Source organism: Pristis pectinata, chromosome 43 (assembly GCF_009764475.1).
Source record: "Pristis pectinata isolate sPriPec2 chromosome 43, sPriPec2.1.pri, whole genome shotgun sequence".
In the NCBI taxonomy this organism is placed as follows: domain Eukaryota; kingdom Metazoa; phylum Chordata; class Chondrichthyes; order Rhinopristiformes; family Pristidae; genus Pristis; species Pristis pectinata.
In genome coordinates, this window is record NC_067446.1 from 3,674,823 (window position 1) to 3,689,139 (window position 14,317).

The 14,317-nt window shown below is 58.9% G+C and overlaps 1 protein-coding gene across 11 annotated transcripts in view; it reads right to left on the reverse strand.

The window, feature by feature from the left end:
• Positions 1–384: 384 nt before the first annotated feature.
• The window catches only part of hdac6 (histone deacetylase 6), a 70,926-nt gene continuing 56,993 nt past the window's right edge, over positions 385–14,317 (reverse strand). For 7 of the 11 annotated variants that reach the window (XM_052009047.1, XM_052009043.1, XM_052009042.1 and 4 more), the window contains 5 exons: positions 10,856–11,040; positions 10,081–10,224; positions 5,380–5,526; positions 4,140–4,268; positions 386–2,136 (listed from right to left, as the gene is read on the reverse strand). In XM_052009047.1, the coding sequence (XP_051865007.1) occupies positions 2,074–2,136; positions 4,140–4,268; positions 5,380–5,526; positions 10,081–10,224; positions 10,856–11,040 (668 nt within the window). In that variant the 3' untranslated portion in view covers positions 386–2,073. Of the gene's footprint in view, positions 2,137–4,139; positions 4,269–5,379; positions 5,527–10,080; positions 10,225–10,855; positions 11,041–14,317 lie in introns of all 11 variants that reach the window. The other 4 variants (XM_052009040.1, XM_052009039.1, XM_052009044.1 and 1 more) reach the window with 1 other exon arrangement.

Sequence of the window (14,317 nt, forward strand, 5' to 3'; positions counted from 1 at the left end):
CAGGGTCGGGGAATCAAGAACTAGAGGGCACAGGTTTAAGGTGAGAGGGGAAAGAGATTTAACGGGGACCCGAGCGGCAACATCTCCCCCAGAGGGTGGTCCCGACGTGGAACGAGCTGCCAGAGGGAGTGGGTGGGGCAGGTACATTAATGACGCTCGGACAGGTGGGAAAGGTTTGGAGGGATATGGGCCAAACTCGGGCAAATGGGACCCACTGGGATGGAAATCTTGGTCAGCACGGACCTGTTTCCGTGACTCAGCACGGCAGACGAGGGTGAAGTGTTGAACGGAGGAGAATCCAGTGGGGCAGGAGTCATGGATCGAACGTTCCAACGATCCGGGACTTGAAGGAGAGCCGGATTCCAGAGTGTCGGATGCTCTTGTTTTAATTAAAGCTCCAACATATTTTTAATTAACATTTTCCTTAAAAATAAAGTGACGTTACACGGTAACACTTGAGAGAATCAGGTCACTGAGGGAAACCGGGTTACCCTGGGCCTGGGGAGGGGCTCGCGGGAAGGCAAGAGGCAGGTCCCGGTGTGTGGGAGGGAGGGGGTCCCAGAGAGATGGTGAGAGAGAGGGGGTCCCTGGGATGGAGGGGTCCCAGGTAGGGAGGGTGGGTATGTCCGGGGGAGGGAGAGGCAGATCTCAGTATGTGGGAGGGAGGGGGTCCCAGGGAGGGAGGGTGAGAGGGAGGGGGATCCAGGGAGGGTGGGACGGGGGTGGGGAGTCCCAGGGGAGGGAGTTGCAGATCCTGTGAGTGGGTCCCAGGGGAGGGTGGGGGGTGGGGGGAAAGAGTCCTGGGGAGGGAGAGGCGGGGTCCCGTGTGTGGGAGGGAGGGAGGTGGGTGTCCTGGTGTGTGAGAGGGGAGGTGGAGGGTCCCGGTGTGCGAGGGGGAGGGAGTCCCAGTGTGAGAGGAAGGGGGAGGGAGGGAAGGAAGGGGTTCCCCGTGTGTGAGGGGGGGAAGGGGTCCCAGTGAGAGGGAGGGAGGGGGGTCCCGGTATGCGAGAGTTCAGGGTGTCCTGGTCTGTGGGGGAAGGGCGTTTCCCCTGAGGGAAGGGGAATCCCGGAGGGTGAGGGGGTCCCGGGGAGGAGGGGTTCTGGTGTTTGGGAGCGAGGGGGGGGGGGGGTCCCAGTGAAGGAGTGAGGTCCTGTCGAGCGATTAGCTGCAGGACTTTGGGGGAAGTGATGTCTCACTGTTCCTCGGAGGTGGGGAACTGGGACCCCCTCCCCCTCAAAACGGTAAAACCCCCACCCTGAGGGACACGGCCGGTGTTGGTGATCCCAGGCCTGCTGTGGGCAAGCACATCTCCAATGGGCTGAAAGGTCCGGTTCCCCCCACACCATCCCCCACCTCACCGCACCCCCGGGGACAGGCAGCTGGAGGGAGCGACAGGCCACAGGGAGCAGTGGGGCAGTGCGTAACGGGGCTCACCCATTCTTCCTGACCGCATGTCAGTTATTGTGTATGTGTGTGTCTGTGCACGTGTGTGTCTGTGTGTGTGTGCATCTGTGTGCACGTGTATGTCTGTGTGCGCACGTCTGCGCCTGTGTGCATGTCCGTGGGCGCGCGTCCATGTGGGTGCATCTGTGTGTGTGTGTCTGTCTGTGCGCCTCGGCGTGTGTGTGCGCGCGCGCGCACCTCTGCGTGTGTGTGTGTCTGTCTGTCTGTGCACCTCGGCGCGCGTGTGTGTGTGTGTGTGTGTGTGTCTGTGTGCCTTGGTGTGACCTCAGTGTCTCTATATCCCGTGTGTCCCTGCCGGAGTGACCGACCGCGGAGAAAGCTCCCCTCACCCTACCACCCCCAACCCCACCTCCCTAGACAGCGCCGGTCTCCCTCAGCTTCTCCGTGGGACCCGTGCTCCCAGGCGAGCACCTCCGGGGAGCAGACCCCGCTGGCTTCAGTCCAACATCCGGTCCCCATCGGTCTGGCTCCGACACACACCGGCAGTGCTCTGTCCTTCTGTGTGCGCGCGTGCGGTGGGTGGGCAGCGAGGGGGGGGGGGTCGGGGTGGGGGGGCTGGGATAGGCAGCTTCGGACACCTGCCCCAGACGCACTTCAGCCGCCTCGGCTCAACCGACCAACCCCTGCCCGAATTTCAGGCGGTGTGCCTCTTCCTTGGCAGGGAGCAGCATCTGGAATCCAACAGAGAGTTTGGGTGAGGTGTTAGAACTGGTTTCTTATTGTCACCTGTACCGAGGTCCAGCGAAAAACTTGTCCTGCATACCATTCGTACAGGTCAATTCATTACACAGTGCATTGAGGTAGTACAGGTAAAAACAATAACAGAATCCAGAGTAAAGTGTCACAATTACAGAGAAAGTGCAGTGCAATAAGGTGCAAGGTCATAACGAGGTAGATCGTGAGGTCAAGGGTCCATCTCAACATATCAGGGAACTGTTCAATGGTCTTATAACTGTGGGATAGAAGCTGTCCTTGAGCCTGGTGGGACGTGCCCTCAGGCTCCTGTATCTTCTGCTTGATGGGAGGGGGGAGAAGAGAGAATGTCCCGGGGTGGGTGGGGGTCTCTGATTATGCCGGCTGCTTTGCCAAGGCAGTGGGAAATGTAGACGGAGTCCACAGAGGGGAGGCTGGTTTCCGTGACGCGCTGGGCTGTGTCCGCAACTCTCTGCAGTTTCTTGCGGCCCTGGGCAGAGCAGTTGCCGTCCCGAGCCGTGATACATCCAGATAGGATGCTTTCTGTGGTGCATCGATAAAGGTTGGTGAGTGTCAAAGGGGACGTGCCAAATTTCTTCAGCCTCCTGAGGAAGCAGAGGCGCCGGTGAGCTTTCTTGGCCGTGGCGTCTACGTGGTTGGACCAGGACAGGCTATTGGTGATGTTCACTCCCAGGAACTTGAAGCTCTCAACCCTCTCGACCTCAGCACCATTGATGTAGACAGGTGCATGTACACCGCCCCCTTTCCTGAAGTCAGTGACCAGCTCTTTTGTTTTGCTGACATTGAGGGGAAGGTTGTTGTCATGACTCCATGTCACTCGGCTCTCTATCTCCTTCCTGTACTCTGACTCATCGTTATTTGAGATATGGCTCACTACGGTGGTATCATCTGCAAACTTGTAGATGGAGTTAGAGCAGAATCTGCCCACACAGTCGTGAGTGTAAAGGGATCTAGGTGCCTTACTCAAGCCACCTAATCAACCTTCTTGCCCCGAATTCCACAAAGCTGCCCCCCTCCACACACAGGGTAAAACGGCGACGGGGAGGCGTACAGGAGCGTGATAGATCGGCTGGTTGAGTGGTGTCGCAACAACAACCTCACACTCAACGTCAGCGAGACCGAGGAATTGATTGTGGACTTCAGGAAGGGGAAGTCGGGAGAACACACACCGGTCCTCACTGAGGGGTCGGCGGTGGAAAGGGGGAGCAGCTTCAAGTTCCTGGGCATCAACGTTTCCGAGGATCTATCCCGGGCCCAACACATTGATGCAATCGCGAAGAAGGCACGCCAGCGGCTCAACTTCGTTAGGAGTTTGAGGAGATTCGGGACGTCACCAGACATTCGTGCAGATTTCTACAGATGGACGGCGGAGAGCGTTCTGACTGGTTGCATCGCCGCCTGGTACGGAGGCTCCAACGCGCAGGAGGCCGCAGAGGGTCGTAGACTCAGCCAGCTCCATCGCGGGCACAACCCTCCCCGCCATCGAGGACATCGGTGCCTCAAGAAGGCGGCGTCCATCGCTGAGGACCCTCACCGCCCGGGACATGCCCTCTTCTCGTTACTACCATTGGGGAGGAGGTACAGGAGCCTGAAGACCCACACTCAATGATTCAGGAACAGCTTCTTCCCCTCTACTGTCAGATTCCTGAACCCATGAACCCACCCTCGTTATTCCTTTAACTTATAATATACAGATTTAATTTATATTTATATAAAATTATTATATATCGAACGAGGGGGGGTGGAAGAGGGGTCAGGTGGAGGAGGGGTGAGGGAGAGGAGGGGAGGGGGAGAGGGAGGGGGAGAGGGGGAGGAGGGGAGGCAGAGTGGAGGAGTGGGGAGATGGAGAAAGGGAGAGAGAGTGGGGGGGAGAGAGTGGGGGGGAGAGTGGGGGAGGTGAGACGGAGGGGGTACACAGTGGGGGAGACTCCCGTGAGCCCGACCAGGGGCAGCCCCTCACCTCGTGGTGTATGTAGGCGTCACAGCCATAGCACCAGGCAGAGAGATCGGCGTAGCTCAGGACCAGGGGGTGCCCCGTGATCTGCCAGTGGTTCTCCATGTGTGCATTCACGTAGCGCCCGCAGTACACCTGCACACAGCAGACGGACACATCCGGTGAGACGCCCCAGTCTGTATCCGCACCATCCGCCCCCGCCCTCTCACGGTGAGGAGGGAGCGCCGCGCTGCGGGAGGGGCGGCGAGGAGGGAGCGCCGCGCTGCGGGAGGGGCGCGCACTTGAATGGCCAAGGCAGGGACGTGTGCGGACGCAGTGCTGGGGAACAGGACTGGTCGGTACAAACACCGTGTCTCTGGTCTAAAAAGAAGGCTCAGTTTCCACGACAACACAATGTTAATTATAAACTGAGGGCTTCTCTCCGTCTGCTACAGCTTGTGTGAGTCACAGACGGACAGACGTCTGCACAAAGACCCCAGGATAGGCCGTTGCCCACCTGAGAATGTGGCCCCCACCTCCTCTCCAGAGCCTGACAGACAGCGACCCTGATGGGCGGTTGTCTGGACGCAGAATGGTGCGGGAGTGGGAGCTGTGGTTACCCACAGCCCTACCGACCTGGGACGTGTTCAAACACACAGCAGGGAGGTAGGTGAAAGGCAAAGGGAGCGGGAACTGGGGAAGGGGTTACAATGGAGGGGGGTGTCGGGGTCACGGCGAGGGGCGTGTTGGGGTCACGGCGAGGGGCGCGTCGGGGGCACGGCGAGGGGCGCGTGTCGGGGTCACGGCGAGCAGCACGGCGAGGGGCGCGCGTCGGGGTCACGGCGAGGGGCGCGCGTCGGGGTCACGGCGAGGGGCGCGCGTCGGGGTCACGGCGAGGAGCACGGCGAGGGGCGCGTGTCGGGGTCACGGCGAGGAGCACGGCGAGGGGCGCGTGTCGGGGTCACGGCGAGGAGCACGGCGAGGGGCGCGTGTCGGGGTCACGGCGAGGAGCACGGCGAGGGGCGCGTGTCGGGGTCACGGCGAGGAGCACGGCGAGGGGCGCGTGTCGGGGTCACGGCGAGGAGCACGGCGAGGGGCGCGTGTCGGGGTCACGGCGAGGAGCACGGCGAGGGGCGCGTGTCGGGGTCACGGCGAGGAGCACGGCGAGGGGCGCGTGTCGGGGTCACGGCGAGGAGCGCGGTGAGGCGAGGGATGAGGCAAGGGGAGGGGAGCAACGCAGACACTGTGCAGGGCGAACCCTTCCTACCTTGTAGCAGCTGAGGCAGACCCAGTTCTCGCCCTCGGCGCCGCACTCATCACAGGGCTGCCACACGTCGAGGCCGCTGTCCGGCACTGGCATCACCGCCCTCAGCTGTGGGCAGCTGGTCAGCGGCGTGACAGCGTACACCATCCCCTGCGGAGACAAAAATGGCCGTCGCAATCTGGGACCGTGTCACCGTGTGAACGTCACGGACAGCGTCCTCGACAGAGCTCGCGCAAGTGCGGGCGTCTCTGGGGCAGAGGCATGCGTCTGGTGCGCGTTTTTTCAGGGGGCAGTGTGCGTTTGGTGCGCATATTTTTGGGGAGTGGCATGCGTCTGGGGCGCATATTTTTGGGGAGTGGCGTGCGTCTGGGGCGCGTTTTTTTAGGAAGCGGCGTGCGCCCCCTTTTCGCTCCATGCCTCGCATTTCTGGTGGTTCCTGCCCCACAACACCACCTCCCCGCCCGACAGATCCTCTCCCATCATGCCCATGACCTCCACAGCTCCCCACTCCTTCCCCCTTACTTGGGGGGTGGGGGGGGGTGGTGCGGGGTGCTGGATAAGTGACCACCGACAACTCTGTGCCAGAAAGGGGCACCAACACCCTCGAAGGTGGGGAGTGTTGAGGGACAGAGGGACCTCGGTGTACAAGGGTAGGACACACACTGTGAGTGGTGGGGAGTGTTGAGGGACCTCGGTGTACAAGGGTAGGACACACACCGTGAACGGTGGGGAGTTGAGGAACAGAGGGACCTCGGTGTACAAGTCCAAGGTTCCCTGAAGGAGGCAGCACAGGTGGATAAGGTGGTGTGAAGGCGTACGGGACACTTGCCTTCATCAGCCGGGACACAGAATATAAGAGCAGGGAGGTTCTGGTCCAACTTTATAAACCATTGGTCAGACCACAGCTGGAGAACTGTGTCCAGTTCCGGTCACCACACTATAGGCAGGAGGGGAGCGCACTGGAGAGGGTGCAGAGGAGATTCCCCAGGACGGTGCCCGGGATGGGGCGTTCCGGTTACCGGGCGAGAGCGGAGAGGCTGGGTGTGTTCTCCCTGGGGCGGAGGAGGCTGAGGGGGGGACCTGACAAAGGTGTACAAAATGGTGAGGGGCAGAGATCGGGTGGGGAGGGGGAAACTTTACCCTGTGGCAGAGGTGTCTAAACTCAGAGGGTGTGGGTTTAGGGTGTGAGGTGCAGAGGGGATCTGAGGGGGGAGATTTTTCCCCCGGGTGGGGGGAGGCGAGGCTGGAATCTGGAACGCACTGCCTGAGGGGGTGGTGGAGGCAGAGACCGCCACAACATTGAAGAGGTATCGGGACGGGCACTAGAACAGCTGAATGAAAGAAGGGGGCAGACCCTGGGCCGGGGGACGGGACTGACGTGGATTTACGAGAATGTTGTTACGACACAAAGCGTTGAGTTATACGGAATGGTTGTGCAGGCTGGGACTTTGTTGCTTGGAGCAGTGGAGACTGAGGGGTGACCTTATAGAGGTGGATAAAACCACGAGGGGCATCGACAGGGTGAATGCGCACGGCCTTCTCCCCCCAGGGTTGGGGAATCAAGAACTAGAGGGCACAGGTTTAAGGTGAGGTTGGGAGATTTAATAGGAACCTGAGGGGCAACTTTTTCACCCAGAGGGTGGTCTGTATATGGAACAGATGGAGTTCAACCCGGATAAGTGTGAAGTGATGCACTTCAGGAGACCGAATTCGAAGGCAGAATACAAGGTTAATGGCAGGTCTCTCAGCAGTGTGGAGGAACAGAGGGATCTTGGGGTCCACGTCCATAGATCCCTCAAGGTTGCCACGCGGGTCGATAGAGTTGTTAAGAAGGCGTGTGGTGTGTTGGCCTTCATTAGTCGGGGGATTGAGTTCAAGAGCCGCGAGGTGATGTTGCAGCTCTATAGAACTCTGGTCAGACCACACTTGGAGTATTGTGTTCCGTTCTGGTCACCTCATTGTAGGAAGGATGTGGAAGCTTTAGAGAGGGTGCAGAGGAGATTTACCAGGATGCTGCCTGGATTGGAGAGCATGTCTTATGAGGACAGGTTGAGTGAGCTGGGGCTTTTCTCTTTGGAGAGGAGGAGGAGGATGAGAGGTGACTTGATAGAGGTGTACAAGAGGCACAGATCGAGTGGACAGTCAGAGACTTTTTCCCAGGGCGACAATGGCTAACTCGAGGGGACATAATTTCAAGGTGATTGGAGGAAGGTATAAGGGGGATGTCAGGGGTAAGCTTTTTTTTTACACAGAGAGTGGTGGGTGCGTGGAACGCACTGCCGGCAGAGGCTGTGGGGGCAGATACATTAGGGACATTTAAGAGACTCTTATAGACACATGAATGATAGAGAAATGGGGGGCTATGTGGGAGGGAAGGATTAGATAGATCTTAGAGCAGGATAAAATGTTGGTACAACACCGTGGGCCGAAGGGCCCGTACTGTGCTGTAGTGTTCGATGGAACGAGCTGCCAGAGGAACTGGGTGAGGCAGATACATTAACAACAAGACACTTGGACAGGTCCGTGGATGGGAAAGGTTTAGAGGGATAGGGGCCACACGCAGGCAAATGGGACTGGCTTAGCTGGGAATCTTGGTCGGCATGGACCGTTTGGGCCAAAGGGCCTGTCTCCATGCTGCATGACTCGGTGAGAGCTGGTAAGCACGAGGCCTCGATCGAGGACGTGGGGTTTCAGCAGCCGGAGCGGGAGATGGAGGCAGACGGGGAGGTCCAGGTCGCTCGGGGCTCGGGCAGCTGAAGTCACGGCCGGCAGTGGTGCAGCGCTGCCCATCAGTGGGGTGGGATGGGAAAAGGAGAGGCCTGGATTGGAGAGGGTTGGTGATGTTGGGGTCCAAGTCCATCGCTCCCTGAATGTGGCCATGCAAGTAGATTGAGTGGTGAAGAAGGTGTATGGTATGCAACATCAGGGTGCTGAGTACAAGAGTCAGAAAGTTGCGTTGCAGCCGTATACAACTCTGGTCGGGCCGCACTGTGCGCAGTTCTGGTTGGTCCCGTTACAGGAAGGGTGCGGGGGCTTCAGAAAGGGTGCAGAAGAGGTTCACCGGGATGCTGCCTGGATTAGAGAGTATGTGCTATAAGGAGAGGTTGGACAAACTTGGGCTGTTTGGAAGGGGTGGGGTCCCACTGGGAGTGTGGACAGTGGGAGTGAATGGGAAGGGGTGGGGTCCCATTGGGAGTGCGGACGGTGGGAGTGGACGGGAAGGGGTGGGGTCCCACTGGGAGTGCGGACGGTGGGAGTGGACGGGAAGGCGTGGGGTCCCACTGGGAGTGCGGACGGTGGGAGTGGACGGGAAGGCGTGGGGTCCCACTGGGAGTGCGGACGGTGGGGGTGGACGGGAAGGGGTGGGGTCCCATTGGGAGTGCGGACGGTGGGGGTGGACGGGAAGGCGTGGGGTCCCACTGGGAGTGCGGACGGTGGGGGTGGACGGGAAGGGGTGGGGTCCCACTGGGAGTGCGGACGGTGGGGGTGGACGGGAAGGGGTGGGGTCCCACTGGGAGTGCGGACGGTGGGGGTGGACGGGACGGGGTGGGGTCCCACTGGGAGTGCGGACGGTGGGGGTGGACGGGAAGGGGTGGGGTCCCACTGGGAGTGCGGACGGTGGGGGTGGACGGGAAGGGGTGGGGTCCCACTGGGAGTGCGGACGGTGGGGGTGGACGGGAAGGGGTGGGGTCCCACTGGGAGTGTGGACGGTGGGAGTGAATGGAAGGGAATTAGTAAATTGGTCAATAATTGTCACTTGTACCGAGGTCCAGTGAGAACTTGGCTGGCATACCGTCCATTCATTGAAGAGTGCGTTGAGGTAGCACAGGGTAAAACAACAACCGAATGCAGAGTAAAGTGTCACAGCAACAGAGAAAGTGCAATGCAGGCAGACAATAAGGTGCAAGGGCCACGACGAGGTAGATTGTGAGGTCAAGAGTCCGTTTTATCGTACTAGGGAACTGTTCAATAGTCTTATAACAGCGGGGTAGAAGCTGTCCTTGAGCCTGGTGGGACGTGCTTTCAGGCTTTTGTATCTTCTGCCCAATGGGAGGGGGGAGAAGAGGGAATGTCCGGGGTGGGTGGGTGGGGGTCTTTGATTATTGCCAGCTGCTTTCCCGAGGGAGAGAGAAGTGTCGATGGAGTCTGCGAAGGGGAAGCTGGTTTCCGTGACGTGCTGAGCTGTGATGGAGTACTCTGGAGTGTCGGGGGCTGAGGGGAGACCTGATAGAGGTTTATAAAATTATGAGAGTAGACATTCAGAATCTTTTCCCCAGGGTGGAAATGTCTAACACCAGAGGGCATGCATTTGAGGTGAGGGGTGGGGGGGGGGGGGGGGGAGTTCAAAGGAGATGTGCGGGACGTTTTTTTTTACACAGAGAGTGGTGGGTGCCTGGAATGTGCTGCCAGGGGTAGGGGTGGAGGCAGATGCGATAGGGGGATTTAAGAGGCTCTTAGATAGGCCCAGGGATGTGCAGGGAATGGATGGATAGGGACCACATGCAGGCAGAAGGGAATGTTCAGCACAGATACGGTGGGCCGAAGGGCCTGTTCCTGTGTCGTACAGGTTAGTCAGGAGGCTGTGAGGAGATTTGGAAGCCCGTCGAGATTTGTGACAAGACCCTCTCCCCCACACACCCCTGTCCCCAGGGCTCAGCCCCCACTCCCCTCCTTGAGAGCCCTGCCGGGGGAAGGGGAGCTCACCGGTCCCGCGGTCAGCTCGTACAGCGGCTCGGGAGGATCCGGACAGCGGCCCTTCCCCCTCGCCGCCTCCTCCTCGCTCTCCGACTGCCCCTTGGAGGAACTGGACGAGGTGAGGTCCAAGTCCTGCTGGTCTGAGATGCGCGCCTGTCGGAGACGGGGAAGGGGAGGGGGTTAGTTCGGCCCTGGGTCCGGGAGGGAGGAGTCCGTCCGGCCCCTACACCCTCACCGTCTCTGTGACCCCCCCACCCCCTCCAACCCTCCCTGCATCTCTGAACCCTTCTGGGCCCTACACCCCTCCTCGTCTCTGTGACCCCCTCCGGCCCCTGCACCCCTCCCCGTCTCCGTGACCCCCTCCAAATCTAACCATTTTCTGCTTTTACGTCAGATCACCAGCATCTGCAGTTTTCGTTACCTTACCCTGGACTTCACAGCCAGATACCAGTGTGATAACTGTGAAGCGATCGGATTGTCTTGGAAGCCCTTCCTTTGGGAATAGGAGGGATTGTCTCCCTTCCCAGCCTACGTGACTCCAGACCCGTCCCTCCCCTCCACACCTCCCGCAGGGCTCCCTCCTCGCCGCCCCTCCCCTCCCGCAGGGCTCCCCCCTCGCCGCCCTTCCCGCAACGTTCCCTCCACCACTGCTCCTCCCTAAGCACTGCCCCCTTGCCACCCCTGCTGGTCTGAGTGTAACTCCGGATCCTGACAGCTGGATTCGCAGAAGCTGTCTGGGACAAACCACCCCACCACCGCGCCACCCCCCACCCCTCTAACTCACCTTGGCCATCTTCAGGGGGTCCTTCTGCCGGGCTCCCTGAGAGGGCAGCCGGGCCTCCGAGCTCCTGGAGGGGTCCCTCTCGGCGCTGGTGGTGAAGGTTGGGGGCGGCGGCGATGACTCCCTGCCCGACCACAGCGGCGGCCTTATGTCCAGGGGTGACTGCTCGTCTGTCTCCAAGCTGGGCACTGCAGGGGAGGGGGGTGGGGGTGTCAGTCACGGACCAGCGTGCGGGACGGCGCACCGAACGCTCTCACAGGACTGCCGCGGGCGTGCCGGTCTGGGACGGCGATTTGAGGGCGCAGGAGGCCACAGAGAGCAGTGGGACTTTTCCCCTGTACATCACGGGAACATCCCACCCCACCAGGCTCAAGGATGGCTTCTATCGCGCTGTTACTGCACCTCTTGTACGACGAGATGGAAACCAGCCTCCCCTCTGCGGACTCCGTCTACACTTCCAGCTGCCTTGGGAAAGCAGCCGGCATAATCAGAGACCACCACCCACCCCTGATGTTCTCTCCTCTCCCCTCTCCCATCGGGCAGAAGATACAGGAGCCTGAAAGCACGTCCCACCAGGCTCAAGGACAGCTTCTATCCTGCTGTTTTCAGACTGAAGTCCCCACACCACCGAGTTCAGGAACAGCGACTTCCCTTCAACCATTCGGTTCTTGAACCGACCGGCACAACCCTAATCACTGCCTCAGTACAGCAACACTGGGACCACTTTGCACTACAGTGGACTTTTTTGTTCTAATTGTGTTCTTTCTTGTAGAAGTTGTGTCTACTTCGTGTTTAATTTGTGTTTTTCTTGTGAGTGTTGTGTCTCTGATGCTCTGTGCCTGTGATGCTGCTGCAAGTGAGTTTTTCACTGCACCCGTGCACACGCGGATTTGTGTGATAGCTTCGAACTGACTGTTAGTCTTCACCTCCTCCCCTCCCCAGTGCAGGGCATCGCTCCCCTGGCACTGCCCCTCTCTGCATGACTGTGCTGGGCTCAATAGTTGGGGACTGACACCCCCTATAGTCTGATTGGGGGGGGGTCAAATTGTAAGATAGCATAGAAACAGGCCCTTCGGCCCAAGTCGGCCATGCTGACCATTGAAGCCGGTCCCATTTGCCCACATGTGGCCCATGGACCTGCCCGAGTGTCGTTAATGTACCTGCCTCACCCACTCCCTCTGGCAGCTTGTTCCACGTATGGACCACCCTCTGGGTGAAAAAGTTGCCCCTCAGGTCCCCTAGTAAATCTCTTTCTCCTCTCGCCCTATCAATGCCCCTCATGGTTTTATACACCTCTGTAAAATCACCTTCCGACTCCTACACTCCAAGGAATGAAGTCCTATCCTGGCATTGGTTTATTATTGTCACTTGTACTGAGGTCCAGTGAAAAACTTGTCTTGCAAACCAATCGTACAGGTCAATTCATTGCACAGTGCAGTTACAGTGAGTTAGTATAGAGTGCACAGCAACAGAGAAAGTGCAGTGTATAAGGTGTAGAACGATTACAGTAAGGGTAATGAGTAGATCTGTAGCTCAACCTCTCTCCATAACTCAGTCCCTTGAGCCCCGGCAACATCCTCGTAAATCTCCCTCTGCACTCTTTCCAGCTTAAAGGCATTTTTCCTGCAGCAGGGCGACCAAAACTGAGCACAATACTCCAAGTGCGGCCTCACCAACGTCCTGTACAACTGCAACATCACCTCCCGACTCCTGTACTCAGTGCCCTGACTGATGAAGGCCAGCGTGCCGAACGCCTTCTTCCCTGCCCTGTCTACCTGCGACGCCACTTCCAGGGGACCACGTCCCTGTACCCCTGGGTCTCTCCGTTCTACAACACTCCCCGGGACCCCACCGCTCACTGTGAAAGACCCACCCTGCTTCGACTTCCCAAAGTGCAACACCTTGCACTGATCTGAGCTGAACCCCAGCAGGCGTGCCCGAGAGACGCGGTCCCAGGCCGCGACGGTAACGGCCTCTAAGCTACCTCGCGTGGCTGTGCACCCCTGCACCCAACAGAGACCAAAGGGAAAAAAACACAGGTACCAGAACTCTGAAATAAAAATGCTGGAAATGATCAGCAGGTCAGGCAGCATCTGTGGAGAGAGAAAAACCCCAGAGAGCTTGTCGTCTCAGGTGTGAGACACTTTCGTCAGAGCTGGGGGGGGGTGGGGTGGGGGTGAGGGGGAGGGAGTGGGTGAGGGGGAGGGGATGATGGAGGGAGGGGGGTGAGGGGGAGGAGGGAGGGGGGTGAGGGGGAGGAGGGAGGGGGAGGAGGGAGAGGAAGGAAGGGGGAGGAGGGGAGGGAGGGAAGGGAGGTGGGGGGGGAACATCCATCGTCAAAGATCCCCCCACCATCTGGGCCATGCCATCTTTTCGCAGCTCCCGTCAGGCAGGAGGTACAGAAGCCTGAAGTCCCCACACCACCAGGTTCAAGAACAGCGACTTCCCTTTAACCATTCGGTTCTTGAACCGACCGGCACAACCCTAATCACTGCCTCAGTACAGCAACACTGGGACCGCTTTGCACTACAGTGGACTTTGTTTCTTTTGTCCTAATTTTGTGTTCTTTCTTGTATAATTTCCGGTTTTCTTGTGAGCGTTGTCCCTCTGATGCTCTGTGCCTGTGATGCTGCTGCAAGTGAGTTTTTCACTGCACTCGTGCACACACGGACCTGTGCATCTGACGGTAAACTCGACTTTGACTCCATATAGGTCCACGGGTTATGACTGCATTACAAATGTCAATGTCAACGTTGTCTCTGCGAGTCTGCCACACTGCAGCACCTCTGGTGGAGGCAGACACTCACACAAACAGAGGCACACATACACACACACAGACATTCAAAGACACACACACAAAGACACACAGACACACACACAGAGACACTCAGAAACACAGACACAAAGAAACAGACACAGAGACATAGTGACACACAGACACAGAGAGACACACACACACACGCACACAGAACAAATGTGCCATAGGAGATAATTGGCATGGACATTTCTAATAGCAAACACTAAATCCTCCCCGGGCCTGACAGGGTGGATGGGGAGGGTGTTTCTCCCGGCTGAGTCTGGGACCATGGATCAGCTGTCCAGGACAGAGACAGCGAGTGATCCCTTCACCCAGAAGCTAGGGGACCGTCAGAGTTGTCTGTCTGTAGGGCTTTGGACGGTCAGTCCCTGGGGACGGAGGGAGCCAAGGGGCAACCTTGCAGGAGGTTTCTTTTAAGCGGGGCAGGGAAATAGGACGGAACAGACGGGCCGAGTGGCCTCCTGGCACGCCCAAAGAGTGCCGAACCGTGGCTTGCTCGGAGCACGGTGTTTTTCAAGGAGAGGTGCAAAGGTTCGGATCAGACCCTCCATATACCTGTGAGGTTTCACTTCACCTGTCACCACCCCCATCCCCATGCCATTGAGGGGCGAATTGGAACCCGGGGCTCAGTGTGCACACTCGCACGC